Genomic DNA, 20,434 nt, shown 5'->3' with positions numbered 1-20,434 from the left:
GTTGCAGTTTCAAAGAAGGGTTTTAAGCATGAGTTAGGGTTTAAAATTGGCTTTTAAGGGTTAGGGTTTTAAGACAAAATTAAGGTTTGAACTTAGGCTTTCCAGCCATGTTTAGGATTTCAAGGGGCATAGTTTCAAATTAAAGTTAGACCTTCAAATGAGTTTTTCCAGTTCGAGTTTGAAGCCACATTAAGCTTTCAAGCTCGGAATGGGGTTTTACGACAGAATTCCAACATTCGCTTTTTTTTGGGTGCTTTTTGTGTGTGTGTGCATTGTGATTGGCTCTCTTCCCTTGGCTCCTCCCATCATTACACGCCAGCCCCTCTTATTCATTTGCTTGTGAGCCGGTTTTGTCTTTCATGTGGATGACGTTCATGTCACAAGCTAAGCTAGCTGATGCTATTGTTTATTTTTTAGCCTTTTTGATAGCATAGCATAGCCGCTAACTGTGTTTCACTTTTTCTGGGACTTTCTGTGATGCTATTTTTGCTATCGATCTCCAAATTCCACTCAAGACTTGTTTATGCGAAACCAATCGCCACTATGAGAGGTTTTTCATTCTTAAGTCATAAACGGCCCCGCCCCCCTCGACCCCTAACGACCCACGGGATGCCGGCTGTGACCGTTGCAGGCCTACATGGGATTACTGGAACTTTCTGCGGCACGGGACAAATACGACGAGCTGTGCGTGCCAATGGTGATGGTCCCCGCCACGGTGTCCAACAATATACCGGGCTCGGACCTCAGCATCGGTTCCGATACGGCGCTCAACGCCATCACGGACGTAAGTCGGGATGGTCGTGCACGTGCGTGTGCATGTGCATGTCTGTGTAGTGCACGGCGCGGCAGCTGGCTCGAGTGTGACGACTGACAGCTCGCAGCAGACGCTGCACGGGTTGGAAAGTGTTGAGGCCGCATGGGTTTGTCGGTCGTCGCCGGGTAGACGCGGAGGGTGCTCGATCCCGATTGGTCGTCGGTTCAACCTCCAAATGACTTTGGCTTCATGCCTAATCTGCGTTAATACATGATTAATGCGATACTTTTTTGTGAGGAATTAATTAATTAGTTAACACTTTAACTTTGACAGCCCTAATATATATATATATATATATATATATATATATATATATATATATATATATATATATATATATAGTTTTTGTTGCAATTTATATTATTTTTTAATGTAAGTTTTGAATTATATTCTTAGATCCGTTTTTATTTTCACTTTTATTCATTTTTTATTAATTTTTTATTTTGGCAGTTTTGGTCCTCCATAAATACCGGCATCTTTTCTCTAACTTTTCAAGATGTGAGGCGTCCTCATTTCTCAAAGACTCACATTCCCATAAAAAATAAAAAGGGCACTTCACTTTTTACAACGTTAATGCTACAAATCTTCGGTGGGCATCTGTCGGTTTAAGGAAGTCCCATTTAAGACTTTGAAAGAGTTTTAACAGTTGATACCAGACATGGGCCAATATTAGATTGTGAAGGTATAACCATAAGCAAAAATATCACCGTAACAAATATTCAAATCACATCTTGAAAATGTTTTGGAAATATCTTTTTGAAATATTTGCGTAATTTTTTCCCAGCTTTTCAGCAAAAGGAACTTAATTATGGCACCAGAAATGAGGAATATTAACTCATGCCCACTGTTCAAATCTAAACTTTGAAAAAGCCCACTGAAAAATAGATTTATCCTGACCCACATTATCTGTAAATATTGATATTCATCCATCCATCCATCCATTTTCTGTACCGCTTGTCCTCACAAGGGTCGCTGGGTTGCTGGAGCCTATCCCAGCTGGCTTCGGGCAGTAGGCGGGGTACACCCTGAACTGGTTGCCAGCCAATCGCAGGGCAAATTATTATTATTATTATATATATTATATATATATTATAATTATTATAAATTATTATTGATATTCAAAGTATGTCAATTTTCGTCTGCAATTGAACGATCCATCATCCACACCACGCGTGTTTATTTGATTTGAAATGATCCCGACTTCTCCGCTCTCCTTTCCAACAATTTCAAATGTAAGCGCGGCAGGCGACATGTCATATTTGTCTTATTTTTTAAACTGGTTCATACTAAGAACGACAAAGAGAGCGAAGCTGCTGTCGTGTTTCTAGTGTCAACATCAGCGCTCCTAAACGCTGACGTGTAAAGATGACGTGACGCCAACCGACACATTCAACTTCCTGCAACAAAATCTTTACCATCGGATACGATCGCAGCGAAAGATTCTTCCGCGGAAGCGTTGCAGCCCTGAGCAGGTTTTTCCAACTCAAAGTTGAGACAATAGTTGAATACAACATGAAGTTCCGCATGGAGAACCAAAATTGCCAAAATTAAAATAAATAAATGACAAAATAAATAAATACATGACTAAAAGGGAAAATAAAAACTGATATAAAAAAATAGAATTTGATTTTTTGAAAATAAATATAAATAAAAACAGCAATATATATATATTATTATTTTATTTTATTTTTTATTTTATTTTTTATTTTATTTTTTATTTTATTTTTATTTATTTTTATTTATTTTATTCGTTTTTATTTTCACTTTTAGTCATTCATTTATTTATTTTGTCATTTATTTATTTATTTAGTTTTGGTCTATACTGTCAGGTCGAAATGTTATTCAAATGAGGGGGCGGTCCTAAACGTGTCTTGGGTTGGGACTGCCTTTCATTGGTCGAGTGAGCGGCTCGGCGAAGAAGGAAGTCTCGCCGGCTTGCATTGGAGAGCTCCAGCAATGGACGACTATCTGGTCCACTGTCACCACAACTTGAGTTGCTCAACAACAAGTCGAGATGACAGTGGACCAGATCCAGTCATCCAAGACACGCTTAGGACCGCTCCCTCATTTGAATAACATTTTGTCCTGGCAGTATGGACCAAAACTGCCAAAATTAAAAAAATAAAGAAATGACTAAATAAATAAATAATACTGGATACAAAAAAATATAATTAAAAATTAAATACATATATATATATATTAAGGGTGGGAATCTTTGAATGTCTCACGATTCGATTCCGATTTTTTTGGGGGCCTGCGATTCGATTCAGAATCGATTTTTTTATTGAGAGCGATTTTTGATCCAAAATGATTTGATTGACAAGGATTTAATCTATAGATGTGCAAGGAATTGTAATGATCTACTCCAGTCTGACTCGCTAATGCTAATTAGCGCGCTACTCGCGACACTTTTATCACTCAAAAGAACGGCTCCACGCTGCAAAAAAACAACTTTTATTGGAATAACTTGATTGTGACTTTTTCCTTCTACTCTCTAATGTGGCTACAACTTAACAGTGTATTAGACCACGTGGAACCACAGTGCCCCTAAGTGGCCAAATCGGGTACAACATGAACAGCGCTCCAAATAAAGGCACACACAGACAAAGGCAAGGCAGTGTAAAAAATGTTAAATAAAATCAATTTGGGGACATTTAAAATAGATTCTGAATCGTACTAAATGAGAATTGCGATTCTTATGAGAATCGATTTTTGGGCACACCCCTAATATATATATATATATATATATATATATATTTATTTCCATTTATATTTATTTTTTTATATCCGTTGTTATTTTTCACTTTTAGTAATTTATTTATTTCGAATTTTGGCAGTTTTGGTCCTCCATAGTTCCGAGGTAAAGTAATGTCTGCTGAAAAAGAGCCAAAAAGGTCACTGAGTTGAATTGAGCACAAATGTTGACGAGTAGCATGGAGCTAACTTCAGGTAAGTGCGCTCTTGCGTTCTTGTGACCTTGGACTCACTCGTGTGTGTTTGGTCAACAGCAGACAAAGAACAAGTGTGCGGGATGGAGGTTGGTTGGTGTGTTCTTCAGCGTGTGCGCGCGCGCGTGTGTGGTGGGAATGCGACGTTTAAGGAATGGCGTCCGTGCGTTCTGGCTAAAACGGGAGCGCCGTTTTATCAGGTCACGTCAACGCCGTGACGCGTAGACAGATGGCGTCACCCCGTCCCGACCCGATACTCCCAGCCCAATCGGCCAATGGGAGGTCAGCTCACTCGGCAAGTGGAGAGAGCCAATGCAAACACAAAGACACACAAACACAATCACACACTTATTTAGCTCCAGACAAAATGTCACAAGATTGTGCCACACAAAGATAGAAAAAGAAGAATGTACACTTTGAGTTACAAAGACATGAACACACGCACAAGATTGTGCCACACAAACATCGGCAGAAAGAAGTTACACACACACACACACACACTATTGCACCACACAAAACTAGAAAGACAAGAACATACATGCACACTATTGTTCTACATAAAGATAAAGAATCAACACACACACATGAACTAATGCACCATAAAAAGACAAGAACCACACACGCACACAAACATGGAACGACAAGAACTCAAACTCGTACAGTATGTATGGAGGCTGATTACCAACTTTTAAAAACAAAACAAACAAAAAATACATCATCATCATCATCATCATCAAAAAAACAGAAAACAAAACTTGGAAGTGCAAACTAAAATGATGCGAAGATTGTAAATAGTTAATGGAAATAGTTTGCAACTTTACAATAAAAAGAACAATAATGTTTTTTAAATTATTATTATTATTTTTACTGTAAGAAATCCGTTTTTTTGCCAGTGGAAAGAAAGGTTGTTGTTTTCTCTCATGTGAGAATCACATTTCTTTTTTTTTGATTTTGAAAAGCAACAACAACAAAAAAGTGTTACATGTCTTAAATGTATGGAGCACCAGCGTTATGGTTGGAAGGGGTTGAGACAAAGCTTTGCAGAAGTATACCTTCAGTACCTAAACATATTCTTAGGATAAATCCTTCAAATCTTTCATAAAGTCAACGTTTTGATTCTGATGGGGAAAAAATAAATAAAATGAAAAATCCATCTGGCTTTTAAAGTCACTGTAAGGAAAAAGCAAGCAAAAATGCAGGCATGGGCTTCCATATATATGCCACCATAACATAGAAAGACAAAAAACACTTGACAAGTATAAAAAGACAAGAACACACACACACACACACACACCCACACACACACACACACACACACACACACACACACACACACACACACACACACACACACACACACACACACACACACCCACACACACCACACACACACACACACACACACACACACACACACACACACACACACACACACACACACACACACACACACACACACACACACACACACACACACTCAGGTGTAGCCCACATTGGCGAAATGTAACAATTCGCACGGGCATCCGTCAGGCCCTGGAGTCGCTCCTGCAGCTGTTTGAGGCTCGCGAGCGCTACGAGGAGTTTTGCGTGCCGCTGTGCATGCTGCCCGCCACCATTAGCAACAACGTGCCCGGCACCGACCTCAGCATCGGCGCCGACACCTCCGTCAACGCCCTCGTGGAGGTAACGTCACGACTCGCAACCTTCGCCTGCTCTGACTTCTTCATCTTCTTCTTGGTTGTGTTGATGTGGTGTTGCCGTGGTAACCGTGCTCGTCTGTTTACGTGGGTCCCATCAGGTAAAAAAAAGATGTCACTTTAATTTTGCATCAATAAAGTTGTACTTTTGAAATCTTACAAATTTATCTTGTGAGATGAGAACGCCACTTGAGTCAACTTTCACTGAAAACAATTCTTAATGAACGATTTTATCGTTGGCAGACGTGTGACCGTATCAAGCAGTCGGCCAGCGGCACCAAGCGGAGAGTGTTCATCATCGAGACCATGGGGGGCTACTGCGGCTACCTGGCAACCGTGGGCGGGCTGGCGGCGGGCGCCGACACCGTCTACATCTACGAGGAACCCTTCAACATCCGAGACCTGCAGGTGGAACTCGCATGTTCTTTGGCGACGTGACCAAAACAAATTAGATATATTTATTTTGTATATCAATTTTTTTTTTTAAATAGATATATTTATTTTGCCCCTCCGTGAGTCATCACCTTATCGTGGTGGAGGGGTTTGCGTGTCCCAATGAGCCTGGGAGCTATGTTGTCCGGGGCTTCATGGCCCTGGTAGGGCCACCCATGGCAAACAGGTGCTAGGTGAGGGACCAGACAAAGCATGGCTCAAATGACCCCAATGATGAACACAAACTTTGGATCTTCGATTCCCTTGCCCGGATGCGGGTCACCGGGGCCCCCCTCTGGAGCTAGGCCTGGAGGTGGGGCTCGAAGGCGGTGGTGGCCGGGCCTATACCCATGGGGCCCGGCCGGGCACAACCCGAAAAGGCAACGTGGGTCCCCCTTTCTAATGGGCTCACCACCGGTGGAAGGGGCCAAAGGGGTCGGGTGCGCAGTGAGTTGGGTGGCAGCCAAAGGCGGGGGCCTTGGCGGTCCGACCCCCGGGCACTGAAGCTAGCTCTGGGGACATGGAGCTGGTGTGCGAGGCTGAGAATTTCCGACTAGATATAGTCGGACTCGCCTCCACACACGGCTTGGGTTCTGGTACCAATCCTCTCGAGATGGGCTGGACCTTCTTCCACTCTGGAGTTGCCCACGGTGAGAGGCGCAGAGCAAGTGTGGGCATACACATTGCCCCCCCGGCTAGGCACCTGTACATTGGGGTTTACCCCGGTGAATGAGAGGGTAGCCCACTCCTGACTGTTGTTTGTGCTTATGCACCGAACAGCAGCTCAGAGTACCCACCCTTTTTGAAGTCCTTGGAGGGTGTGCTGGAAAGCGCTCCCCCTGGGGACTCCCTCGTTCTGCTGGGGGACTTCAACGCTCACGTGGGTAATGACAGTGAGACCTGGAGGGGCGTGATTGGGAGGAACGGCCCCCGCGAGCAAAACCCGAGCGGTGTTTTGTTATTGGACTTCTGTGCTCGCCACGGACTGACCATAACGAACACCATGTTCAAGCACAAGGGTGTCCATATGTGCACTTGGCACCAGGACACCCGAGGCCGCAGTTCGATGATCGACTTTGTAGTCGTGTCATCGGATTTGCGGCCGTATGTGTTGGACACTCGGGTTAAGAGAGGGGCGGAGCTGTCAACTGATCAACACCTGGTGGTGTGTTGGCTCCGATGGCGGGGTAAGATGCTGGTCCGACCAGGCAGGCAGGCCCAAACGTATTCTGAGGGACTGCTGAGAACGTCTGGCAGACTCCCCTGTCAGAAAGAGTTTCAACGCCCATCTCCGGCAGAGCTTCTCCGTTGTCCCGGGGGAGGCGGGGGACGTTGAGTCCGAGTGGACCATGTTCCGTGCTTCCATTGTTGAGGCGGCCGATCGGAGGTGTGGCCGTAAGGTGGTTGGTGCCTGTCGTGGCGGCAATCGTCGAACCCGCTGGTGGACACCAGCGGTAAGGGATGCCGTCAAGCTGAAGAAGGAGTCCTATTGGGCCTTTTTGGCCTGTGGGACTCCGGAGGCTGCTGACAGGTACCGGCTGGCCAAGCGGAATGCGGCTTCGGCGGTCACTGAGGCAAAAACTCGGACATGGGAGGAGTTCGGTGAGGCCATGGAGAACGACTTCCGGACGGCTTCAAGGAAATTCTGGTCCACCATCCGGCGTCTCAGGAGAGGAAAGCAGTGCGCCATTAACACTGTGTATAGTGGAGATGGGGTGCTGCTGACCTCGACTCAGGACGTCGTGAATTGGAGGGGAGAATACTTCGAAGACCTCCTCAATTCCACTGACACGCCTTCCTTTGAGGAAGCAGGGTCTGGGGACTCTGAGGTGGGCTCCCCTATCTCTGGGGTCGAAGTCACTGAAGTGGTTGGAAAGCTTCTCTGTGGCAAGGCCTTGGGGGTGGATGAGATCCGCCCGGAGTTCCTAAAGGCTCTGGATGTTGTGGGGCTGTCGTGGTTGACGTCTCTATAACATCGTGTGGACATCAGGGACAGTGCCTCTGGATTGGCAGACCGGGGTGGTGGTTCCCCTTTTTAAGAAGGGGGACCGGAGGGTGTGTTCCAACTTTTGAGGGATCACACTCCTCAGCCTCCCAGGTAAGGTCTATTCAGGGGCGCTGGAGAGGAGGGTCCGTCGGGAAGTCAAATCTCGGATTCAGGAGGAGCAGTGTGGTTTTCGTGCCGGCCGTGGAACAGTGGACCAGCTATACACCCTCAGCAGGGTCCTCGAGCGTGGGAGTTCGCCCAACCAGTCCGCATGAGCTTTGTGGAGTTGGAGAAGGCGTTTGACCGTGTCCCTCGGGGAGTACTGTGGGGGGTGCTTCGGGAGTATGGGGTACCGGGCCCCCTGATAAGGGCTATTCGGTCCCTGTACGACCGATGTCAGAGTTTGGTCGAATTTGTTTCCTGTGAGGGTTGGACTCCGCCAAGGTTGCCCTTTATCACCGATTCTGTTCATAACTTTTATGGACAGAATTTCTAGGCGCAGCCGGAGTGTTGAGGGGGTCCGGTTTGGTGGCCTCAACATTGCATCTCTGCTTTTTGCAGATGATGTGGTGCTGTTGGCTTCTTCAAGCCGTGATCTTCAACTCTCACTGGAGCGGTTCGCAGCCGAGTGTGAAGCGGTTGGGATGAGGATCAGCAACTCCAAATCCGAGACCATGGTCCTCAGTCGGAAAAGGGTGGAGTGCCCTCTCCGGGTCGGGGATGAGATCCTGCCCCAAGTGGAGGAGTTCAAGTATCTTGGGGTCTTGTTCACGAGTGAGGGTAGGTTAGAGCGGGAGATCGACAGGCGGCTCGGTGCAGCGTCTGCAGTGATGCGGACGCTGTATCGGTCCGTTGTGGTGAAGAAGGAGCTGAGCCGAAAGGCAAAGCTCTCGATTTACCGGTCGATCTACATTCCTGCCCTCACCTATGGTCACGAGCTGTGGGTCGTGACCCAAAGAACAAGATCCCGGATACAAGCGGCCGAAATGAGTTTCCTCCGCAGGTTGTCCGGGCTCTCCCTTAGAGATAGGGTGAGAAGCTCGGTCATCCGGGAGGGACTCAGCGTCGAGCCGCTACTCCTCCACGTTGAGAGGAACCAGTTGAGGTGGCTCGGGCATCTGGTTCGGATGCCTCCTTGACGCCTCCCTGGGGAGGTGTTCCGGGCATGTCCTCCCGGCGGGAGGCCCCAGGGACGACCCAGGACACGCTGGAGAGAGTACGTCTCTCGGCTGGCCTGGGAACGCCTTGGGATCCCGTCGGAGGAGCTGGCTGAACTTGCTGGGGAGAGGAAAGTCTGGGCTTCCCTGCTAAATCTGCTGTCCCCGCGACCCGACCCCAGATAAGCGGAATTGAAGACAGAACAGAACGGAATATTTATTTTGTACAACTAAGTCAAACTGACTTTGGGGGCTACATACATAAATAAATAAATAAATAAATAATTGAAGTGTGACTTTGCATCTTTCGGTTGTTGTTCCTTTTAGGGCAATGTGGAACATCTGACGGAGAAGATGAAGACCACCATCCAGAGAGGTCTGGTGCTCAGGTGAGGGACGCAAGAAAAGGGGGCGTGTCTTCTTTGTTGGGCTGCGGCTTAAAATTATTTGTGTGTGTGTGTGTGTGTAGGAACGAGAACTGCAATGAGAACTTCACCACTGACTTCATCTACCAGCTTTACTCTGAGGAGGGTCATGGCGTGTTTGACTGCAGGAAGAACATCCTGGGACACATGCAGCAGGTACAGGACATTTGCAGTGGATAGAGAAAGTCTACACACCCGTGGACAAACGCCAGGTTTTGGTGATTTAAAAAAATATTAAAGTAAGATTTTTTTTTTAATTTCTACTATCAATGTCACCTGTCCATAGCAATTGAAACCAAAATCTTTATTAATGAGGAAAGTAAAAAAAGAGAAAAAAAAGCCTACTAGAACAACTGAACTTTATTTGGGGTTAATCAGAGGCACTTTAAATGATAGCAGGTCCTTACATTTAACTTGAATATAAATATGATGGGTTAATTCTGAACACAATTCTAAGGGGGTGTGCACACTTGTGCAACCTCATTATTTAAATAGATTTTTACTTAACGTCTAGAAGAAAAAATATATAATTTAATTGTTAAGGTCATAGGTCAAATTAAGGATAGAAAACTTTTTTTTAATGACTTATCTCGGCTTGGTTTTCTTAAACCCAAAAATGTAAGTAAGAGTTATAATATATATGTAAAGTAAGTTTAAGTTAATGGAAAGTAAAAAAAAAAAAAAAAACTACTAGAACAACTGAACTTTATTTGGGGTCAATCAGCGGCACTTGAAATGGTGGCAGGTGCCTGCTGACTTCATTTAACTTGAATATAAATATGCTGCGTTCATTCAAACACAATTCTAAGGGGGTGTGCACATTTGTGCAACCTCATTATATAATTTGCTTATTTTTAAAGGCGCAGTCCAAAGTTTTCCCGTTGCCGTTTGTAAACCCAACATTCAAAAGTGACGCTCAAGGAAGAAGCCAATCAGGAACGAGCGTGAAAACAGCCACATTTGCATATGCAGACAAGACGGGACTCAAATTCTTCACACGTCAGCGGAAAGAGTGCACCAATCAGGAGCGGGCATTTGCACAGCGAAATCTGCATACGTCACTGATAGTCGCTTGCCTCCGTGGCTTGGCTAAAAGGAAAACGTTGAGACTCCGCCCAGAAACGTTTCGGACAGACCAAAACAAATCCTTTGGACCAAAATCCTACATCAATGGCAGAAAAAAGTTTGAAATAATTTATCTTAGTCTGGTTTACTTGAACCCAAAAATCTGGCATTCAAATCAGGGTGTGTAGACTTCATATCCACTACACACACACACACACAAACGCTAAATGTCCACAGGGTGGCGCTCCGTCTCCCTTCGACAGAAACTTTGGCACCAAAGTGGCGGCTAAAGCCGTCCAGTGGATCACCAAGACCATGAAGGAGTCTTACAAAGGAGGTAAAACCTGAACCGAATGTCAACTCAGCATCGACGTTGACGCTTCGAATGTCATCACTGAATGTTTGGACGCGCAGGCCGAGTGTTTGCCAACTCCGAGGACACCGCCTGCCTGCTGGGCATGAGACGGCGTGCGATGGTCTTCCAGCCGGTGGCGCAGCTCAAACACGAGACCGACTTTGAGTAAGGACCGTCACTGACGCATCTTTAGCACAGCAACAGTTTTTGGCTCGGAAAAAAAGGTTGGACTTAGCATGGTGACATTTCATAGGACGGTCTAGTGTGTGTTGACCTACAAAACAAAGACACGGGAAGTCGGCCATTTTGGTTCAAAGGGGCCATTTTTTCTCTACAGGGGTTCTTCAAATTAATTCAGATGAATTATATTTGAAAATTCATCCGCCCCGATACCAGTTTGACTGGGTAAAATTAAATTTGGTAGGCCAGTCTATCCTGTGTAGATCTACAAAAAAGTCTCAAGAAGCCATGATGGATATGAGACAGGAAGGCCGCCATTTTGGTTCAAAATGGGAATTTTATGGTAATTTTGAACATTTCCAGATGACCTTGAAATTATTTGAAAATTCAGCCCCTGGAACCACTTTGACTTAGAAACATGAAATTTGGTAGGCTAGTCTGGCTAAATTGTGTAGACCTACAAAAAAAAGTCTCAAGACGCCATGATGGATATGAGTGGATGGATATGGTCATTTTGGACATTTCCAGATTTCCTTGAAATTATTTGAAAATTCAGCCCCTGGAACCAATTCCATCTAGAAAGATGAAATTTGATAGACTAGTGTGGCTTGACTAGACCTACAAAAAAGCCTCAAGAAGCCATTATGGATATGAGACAGGAAGGCCGCCATTTTGGTTTAAAATTTGAATTTTATGGTCATTTTGGACATTTCCAGATTTCCTTGAAATTATTTGAAAATTCCGCCCCTGGAACCAATTCCATCTAGAAAGATGAAATTTGATAGACTAGTGTGGCTTGACTAGACCTACAAAAAAGCCTCAAGAAGCCATTATGGATATGAGACAGGAAGGCCGCCATTTTGGTTTAAAATTTGAATTTTATGGTCATTTTGGACATTTCCAGATTTCCTTGAAATTATTTGAAAATTCAGCCCCTGGAACCAATTCCATCTAGAAAGATGAAATTTGATAGACTAGTGTGGCTTGACTAGACCTACAAAAAAGCCTCAAGAAGCCATTATGGATATGAGACAGGAAGGCCGCCATTTTGGTTTAAAATTTGAATTTTATGGTCATTTTGGACATTTCCAGATTTCCTGGAAATTATTTGAAAATTCAGCCCCTGGAACCACTTCCATCTAGAAAGATGAAATTTGATAGACTAGTGTGGCTTGACTAGACCTACAAAAAATCCTCAAGAAGCCATGATGGACATGAGACAGGAAGGCCGCCATTTTGGTTTAAAATTTGAATTTTATGGTCATTTTGGACATTTCCAGATTTCCTGGAAATTATTTGAAAATTCAGCCCCTGGAACCACTTCCATCTAGAAAGATGAAATTTGATAGACTAGTGTGGCTTGACTAGACCTACAAAAAATCCTCAAGAAGCCATGATGGACATGAGACAGGAAGGCCGCCATTTTGGTTTAAAATTTGAATTTTATGGTCATTTTGGACATTTCCAGATTTCCTTCAAATTTGAAAATTCGGCCCCCGAAGCCAGTTTGACTGAGTAACATGAAATTTGGTAGTCAAGTCTGTCATGAGTAGACCCACAAAAAAAGTTTTAAGAAGCCCTGCTAGAGAAGACACAGTAAGTCTGCCCTTCTGTTTCCAAGGGAAACATTTTAGGCATTTTTCAAGAGGTTCTTCCTACATTAACTATTTCGGAAAATTCTGCCCCAAAGTCACTTCGTTTGACTTCTCAACATAGAATTTAAAACATGGGTAAACCTACAAAAAAGTCTCAAGAAGCCATGTTGGAAGAGAAACAAGAAGTCTGCTATTTTGGTTCAAAGCGGCCATTTTAAGCATCTTTTCTATTTAAAAGATGAACTTGTCCAAGTGATTAACCCTTTTTCTTTTATTTAATTTTTATTCTTCCCCCAAAGCCTGTTTTAATGTCAACATGAAATTTGGTAGTTATGCTTTCTTACATTTGCATGGCGCCCGAGTCATCACACAGGAAATGAATCCAGCCACTTCCTGTCTCAGACACAGGATCCCCAAGGAGCAGTGGTGGCTGAAGCTCCGCCCCCTGATGAAGATCCTGGCCAAGTACAAGACGAGCTACGACGTGTCCGACTCGGGTCAGCTGGAGCACGTGGGCCGCTTCCGGGCCAGAGAGGGCGACGCCTCGGCCGCCATCTGAACGTCCCGCTACTTTGGGCGCATTTAACACACACACACACAGAAAAATTGAATGTCACACACTGTTACTCTAACTTATTGCAAATTGGAATATATCATTGAAATATGCACTCCGAATGACGTACTGTATGGAGCACTGCCAATGTAGCTTTATCACCTCGTTGTTTTGTCTTTGTTGTCGCTAACGTTGTCACAAATGTGTGTAAACTGCTGTGCCATGGGTGTTGTGTGTCCGTTGCGTGTTTGTGTGTACGCATTATTAAAGTTTTGATTGTGTTGTTTTTGCCTTTTTTTCGTCACTATTTCGCCTTAAACAAAACGCCACCAATGAGAATTTGCTGAAACGTTTGCCCTCATGGTGACAACTGGAGTCTAATCGGCATTTCATGATACTGTAGTTATTGTTAAATACACTAGGGGGCGCCGTCGCAAAGTGCGCTTACGCGCCAATATATGTTGTTCCCTTTTTGACCACTAGATGGTAGCACAATATAACTTTTCAGCTGTAACATGTGCATTTTAGTTGAGGTGATTTTTTTTTCACTCTTACTAAACAATGTAAATAACACAGAGCAGTGACTTCGTGTAAATATTGAGACTTTTTGAGTAGAATTTGACATATAACTGAAAAGAACAATATTTCAAGAACCACGCTTGAAATGTCAAGTTACTAAATTAACTATGGAAGACCAAAACTGCCAAAATTAAAAATAAATAAATGAATAAAAGTGAGAATAAAACGGATATAAAAAAATATAATTCAAAAATTAAATACAATAAATATAAATGGAAATAAAAACAACAAATTATATATATATATATATATATATATATATATATATATATATATATATATATATATATATATATATATATATATATGAATAAATGTGAGAGCAGAGCTCTCTATATTTATTTTTGTATTAATTTCTGCATTTATATATATATATTTTTTAATCTCGTTTTTAATTTATTTTACTTTTATTTATTTAGGGATACATTTATTGTTTTGTATTTTACTTTTGATTTATATTTTTATATCCGTTTTTATTTTCACTTTATTTATTTAGTGATTTATTTATTTTTAATTAAATAACAGTTTTGGTCCTCCATAACTCCAACGAGATGCAATATACACATAAATCTGACTAACTTTTGATTGACACTGTCAGATATTTAGGAACTGCTGTACAATCACATTATTAAAACATGATGACACATTAACCATTATAATTATTGCTATCTGACAGTGTCAATCAAAAGTAAGCACTAGTTTTGAATGCTGTTTTGGGACCACTTTTAAGACTTAAGTTTAAAATGGCTTATGCTTAAAATGGAAATAATTTAGTGGTAAGAATTCAATACAAATGTTTTACTTACTCAAAATGGACTTTTTGTTTTCTCGGTAGTTTTGAGAAAATGTAAAGTTACTAAACACTTATTGGCCAGTTAATTTGGCATACCATTAGCAGAGGTGGCAAATCCAGGTGCAGAAAGTAAAAATTCTGCCACCGCTTGGCTTTAGTCCCAGATGCTAGCTAGCTAGCTAACTTCCTAGCTAGCTCCCATGGTGCTTGTTTACCTTTTAGGGAGCTACCTAGCTAGCATCAGGGGCTAAAGCCAAATGGTGGCAAATATTTTATATTTAAAAACATGATCTTATTGTTTTATAATTACAATAACAAGCTCAATGTTGTAACAGTGTCAATCACAACTTGCGACAGTGTACCTAATAAAATGGCCACCCACTCTCGAGTTGATGAAAATGAGCAACAGTCGGTGGATAAGAATTCGATTCAAATGTTTTTATTTATTCAAAATAGACTCTTCTATCAAAGTGGCAATTATACATAATTACACGATCTGTACATGATAATTAGATAAATACCCTCATTTAAGCGCGACGCAAACCCGTAATGAGTCCGTTAAGGCAACGTGGACCCGAGTAACCCCGATGACGTCATCGGGAAGACAACAAGTTCCAATTCAGGTCCTCCCGCGGCGAATGGGCGTCCCTGCGTGCAGCTCACACCCGGGACAGAGGCACCTGCTTGGGAAAGGACACGGAGCTCCCGGTGCCGGACCTCCAGGTGAGTCCGGTGCTGACGTCACTGTACATGGACCCTCCTCCCGCCGAGGACGTCTTGCTCCTCCAGCAGCATCGCGTGCACCACGTCCTCCACGAGTCCAGGGTCTTCCCGGACCACAGCCACACGCCCGACGTGATGCCACCCAGCAGCCCCATGAAGTACTTGAGCATGAACACGGCGTAGTCCGGCCGCGGGGGGCGATCCGCCTCGGCGGGGGCCAGGGCGGAGGGGGGGCTGCACCCGCATCGGTAGCCCGCTTCCCACGCTCGCCGGTTGTGCTGCTCGTAGAAGTAGCAGGCCGCGATGACGGCGGCCGGCACCGTGTAGAGCACCGTGAAGACCCCGATGCGAACCATGAGCCGCTCCAGCTTGTCCGCCTTGCCCTGGCGGCGGACGACGCGGCGGATGCGGAAGAGCGACACGAAGCCGGCCAGCAGGAACATGGAGCCCACCAGCAGGTAGACCACCAGCGGGGCCAGCACGAAGCCGCGCAGGTTGTCCAGGTTCTGGTTGCCCACGTAGCAGATGCCCGCCACCGGGTCGCCGTCCACGGAGCCCAGCGCCAGCGCGGCGATGGTCTTGGCGCTGGGCAGGAGCCAAGCGGCCAGGTGGAAGTAGGACGCGTAGCCGGCGATGGCCTCGTTGCCCCACTTGAGCGCGGCGGCCAGGAACCAGGCCAGCGACAGGATGACCCACCAGATGGACGCCGCCATGCCGAAGAAGTAGACCAGGAGGAAGACCAGCGTACAGAGCGCCGGGCCGGCTCCGGCGTGCAGCTGCGCGTGCTCGGCGCCGTGCCGGCGCGTGCACGCCACCCTCTCGTGGCCCGCCGCCAGACGCAGCAGGTAGCCGGCCGACACGCACAGGTAGCAGGCGGCCAGGAAGATGATGGGCCGCTCGGGGTACTTGAAGCGCTCCCGGTCCACCAGGAAGGTCGCCACGGTGGTCAGCGTGGAGGCGAAGCACAGCGCCGCCCACAGGCCGATCCAGAAAGCGGTGAAGGCGCGCTCCTCCGCGCTGAAGAAGGGGCTGTGGCACGCGGCGGCGGCGCCGGCGCAGTCCCCGGCGGAGGGCGGACACTTGGGCGCCGGCAGCGGCGGCTTGTGGTGCTTGTAGCCCGCCTTCTTCCAGGGCTTGAGCGGCCGCTGGGTGGGCGGCGCGGCGCTGGTGACGCCGCCGCCGCCAGCGCCAGCGCCGCCGCTCTCCTGGCTCGGGTCCATGCACAGCAGGTCCTGGCGCCCCAGCTCCGGGAGCAGCTCGCACCTCATGCGGTCGGGCCAGGGGAAGCCGAATTGCCTCATGAGGGGCGCGCAGCCCGCCCTGGCGCGCTCGCACACGCTGCGGCACGGCGGCAGCGGCTTCTTGTAGTCCTCCAGGCAGATGGGCGTGTACATGCTGCACAGGAAGAAGCGCAGGTCCGCCGAGCACTTGATCTCCACCAGCGCCAGGAACTGGTGCACCTCCAGGCCGGCCTCCTCCTGCGTGTCGTGGTGGAACTGGTTGGGCATGTACGTGCGGTTGTAGCCGATGCCCTTGCACATGGGCACGGACATCTCCTGGCACTGCAGCGGCTTGGCGCCCCAGCAGCGCGAGCGGTGCACCGCCAGCGTGAAGAGGCACAGGAAGAGCGCGCACCGCGCCGGGGGGAGCCTCCGCGACATGGCCGGGCGGATGCGCGGATGCGCGCACGCGCAGGCGCCTCACTCCGCCGAAGAACAGAGAGCCGTCATGCCCGCTCGCACCCGCTTTGTGAAGTGTGAGTGTGTGTGCGCTCAGTGGGCGGGCTGCGACCTCTTATAGGCCAGGCGAGGGGGGAGGGGGAGGGGGGGGCAGGCCACGCCTCCCGCGAGGAGGGTCCCGGCCACGTCAATCAAACTGAAAGAGCTTTGGCGGTCCAATACACACACACACCGAATACAATCGGCCCATTAGGGAGGAATGTCATTAGCAGAGTCAACAGTATCTTAATGAGTTCAACAGGACAATAGTCAGCAAAGCAACGCGCTGAAAATGAAGAAATGATGCCTTCGCGGACAACAAGCAATCGAATAGAAAATAAGCAAGCGTGAGAATTGAACTTTTGGCTGGCGTGTGTGTTTGTTTGTCTCTCCTACACTTAGCGCTGTAAAACAAATGAGGAAAAGTTGTTCCAATAATTATTTAAAAATGTATGTGCATGTGTAATATTTATACACATTTTATAATAATTAATTAAAATAACTAATATATATATTTATATATGTACTGGGGAAACGCAACGCAGCAGACAGGTCCACATCAAAATTTAGCATGAATAAATGTAATAATGCAGATATTTGTGGAGACGGGTTAAGTTGTATTTTACAATTTAAAAAATGGGCAGAATTTCCCAAGTTACTTCATGTTAAAGATTAGGTAGCTCTTAATATGAAAAGAAAAAATGCACTGAGCTGTCACCAACCATCTCGTGGCAGAAAACTGACCTCAACAACTCTTTTTTTTCACAGAAAAAGGACATCCTTTGAATTTTAACTCAATTGTATGAATTATTATTACATTTTATTGTATGGTTAGAACAGATATAAAATTTGTGGTTAATCGTGAGCTAGCTATTGAAGACATGCAATTAATTACAATAAAAAAATGTAATCGCAGTAAATACATATATATTTTTTGTATTATTAATAGTGATAGACCGATATGTCTTTTTCAAGGTACTGATACGATTATTAGTAGTCAAGGAGAGCGATAACTGATATTTCAAGCTGATATTCATTTGCAGTCAAAGAGAAAATATTAGTGGCTCAATTTAAACGAAAATTTACTTGTCATTTTAATTTTAAACATATAAAGAATTGACAGCTTTATTGAAACATTCTAACAAAAATTGTAGAGAGCTTCCAGGGTCATCATTTAAAACTAAGCAAGTAAATAGTTCCCTAAAGTTTTCCAAAATTTTAACATAATTTCTTAATTTTAATTTAAAAAACAAAAAGTTCAGGGAGTTCCCAGTGTCAGCATTAATATTTTTTTTTTTTAGTGGAAATTTAAATAAACCCATAAATGAAAAGTTGTCTTTATCTCATTTGTGCTTTTCGTCAGACAGTAAAAAGAATGTCGAAATATGTTCAAAATGTCGTTGCAACAAAAAAAATCTGTCTGTGAACGTCTTACAAATACTGATAAAAATGGAAAATGTCGCCACGTTCGCAAGCATTCGCCGCTTCGTGGGATACCAGCTTGATCGGCCTTCAGAGTCGTAAAAAGGCCGATGCCGATATTTGTCAAAATGCAAAAAGTTCGGCACCAACAATATTAGCTAGTGTACCTAATAAAGTGTCTTAGATGCAAGTGGCATTATAATCGGTCATATGAGGTGTTGCTTCCCACAGAATGTCGGAAAAACCACCGTCATCGCTGTCATTGGTCTTGATGGCTCTTTTATCGGAATCACATTTTTATTAGCAGCGCTGCTTTAAAAGACACGTTTTTTTACAGTTTTGTTTGTTTTTTTGTCTTTACAAAAGTTTGAAGCCGCACGATTTCAGACGTCCAGCGCGTGTTTTGTGTATGCTCGCGTGTGTGAGGTTAATACGGTCTTGTTAGCCCACCGCAGGGGGTGGTCTTGCTTGCTGTTTGTCTTAACTTGGCTGCAAATTGTTTGATTGGTCGCATGCTGGGCGGATGATTACTGCGACATGGCCCACCCGTGTGTGCGTGCGTGCGTGCGTGCGTGCGTGTGCGTGTGTTAAAGAGTTTCCCAACCCCACCCATAAGAAAACAAACTAGTGCTTGCTGGGCAGATAAGCGCTAATTAAAGTCATTCACACTTGTGATTGGATTGGTGGGCTTCAAATGGCGCCGAGGTTGTTTTGTCAGACGGGCTCAAACGCATCGTAACGCCAATTAGCCTCGTTAGCCCGCCCGCTAGCTGTGTTTTTGCCAAAGGGCCTTTCTCACTCTTAGAGGTTTCTAAATTTTCATTCTGGTCCGATTTTTTTTTTTTTGCATCTCCGCTGACGTGCACTGCTTACACTAACAACATGGCTGCCAACAGAGATGCTACTTTATCAAAGCAGTAATGTTGGCAACGTAGGCATTTGGTTGCTATATTTAATAGGGGTAAGAATCTTTGAATGTCTCACGAATCGATTCGATTCCGATTTTTGGGCCTGCGATTCGATTCAGAATACATTTTCGATTAGGAACGATTTTTGATTCAAAATGATTTGATTGACAATGATTCCAGTCTGACTCGCTAATGCTAATTAGCGCGCTACTCGTGGCACTTTTATCACTCAAAAGAATGGCTCCATGCTGGGAAAAAAACTTTTATTGGAATAACTTGATCGTGACTTTTTCCTTCTACTCTGTAAAGTGGCTACAACTTAAAAGTGTATCAGACTGCGTGGAACCACACTGCCCCTCAGTGGCTAAACCGGGTACAACATGAACAGTGCTCCAAATAAAGGCACACACAGACAAAAGCAAGACACTATGAAATAGTTTAAATAAAATCGATTTTGGGACATTTAAAATCGATTCTGAATCTTACTAAATGAGAATCGCGATTCATATGAGAATCGATTTTTTGGCGCACCCCTAATATTTAGCCACTCTCTCAACCATTTTAGCCCTCACTAACTTAATGCTAACATTATGGAAAATACCATTGACATGCTAACTGTTAGCATCAGTAGTTGCTTTAAGCTGTAGCAGAAGATAAAGATAGCAGATTTGATAAAGTGCAAAATTATAGAGCGCTGTTTTTCCTAAAACAAAATCAAACCACGTCCACCCTCCGAACTTTGGTGTCTCTCTTGTACAATCCTGCGAACAACACAAAAAGCGCAAAAGTTATTCCCAACGCGCTAAGCATGACTTGACTGTGCAGGAAAACAAAGGACGTGTATTCCTTCACGACCGAGAAAGCGCTCGTGATGACTTTTTATCAGCTTCATCTTGATGGAAGCAGGACATGTGGCATCGCGCTAACCCACCGTGCTAAAGTTCATCATTCATTTCCCACACTTGTACTAGTGCGACTATTTTTACTATTAGAATGTCTCTGTTCTGAGGGGTAATACTAATGCTAATTAGCCGCTAGCTTGTGGACGCCGTCACAGCTTGGTAGCATTTCTGACGTCGTTTG

At 44.9% G+C, this 20,434-nt stretch overlaps 1 protein-coding gene and 1 pseudogene across 4 annotated transcripts in view; one reads left to right on the top strand and one right to left on the bottom strand.

Annotated features, from left to right (window-relative positions):
- The window catches only part of LOC147180373 (ATP-dependent 6-phosphofructokinase, platelet type-like), a 40,602-nt gene extending 27,113 nt beyond the window's left edge, over positions 1-13,489 (top strand). The window contains exons 16-23 of one of the 4 annotated variants that reach the window (XM_086071773.1): positions 632-784; positions 5,293-5,445; positions 5,703-5,867; positions 9,363-9,424; positions 9,505-9,616; positions 10,763-10,862; positions 10,940-11,045; positions 13,058-13,489. In XM_086071773.1, coding sequence (XP_085927899.1) covers positions 632-784; positions 5,293-5,445; positions 5,703-5,867; positions 9,363-9,424; positions 9,505-9,616; positions 10,763-10,862; positions 10,940-11,045; positions 13,058-13,214 — 1,008 coding nt within the window. In that variant the 3' untranslated portion in view covers positions 13,215-13,489. Of the gene's footprint in view, positions 1-631; positions 785-5,292; positions 5,446-5,702; positions 5,868-9,362; positions 9,425-9,504; positions 9,617-10,762; positions 10,863-10,939; positions 11,046-13,057 lie in introns of those variants that run through there. The other 3 variants (XM_086071756.1, XM_086071747.1, XM_086071764.1) reach the window with 3 other exon arrangements.
- Positions 13,490-15,031: 1,542 nt separating this feature from the next.
- LOC147180372 (frizzled-8 pseudogene) lies at positions 15,032-17,284 on the bottom strand (annotated as a pseudogene).
- Positions 17,285-20,434: the final 3,150 nt, after the last annotated feature.

Source organism: Leptonotus elevatus, chromosome 1 (assembly GCF_054856555.1).
Source record: "Leptonotus elevatus isolate MCC_2025b chromosome 1, RoL_Lele_1.0, whole genome shotgun sequence".
Taxonomy (NCBI): Eukaryota; Metazoa; Chordata; class Actinopteri; order Syngnathiformes; family Syngnathidae; genus Leptonotus; species Leptonotus elevatus.
The sequence above is the reverse complement of the archived record's forward strand: the minus strand, read 5'-3'. Positions and strand labels throughout refer to the sequence as shown.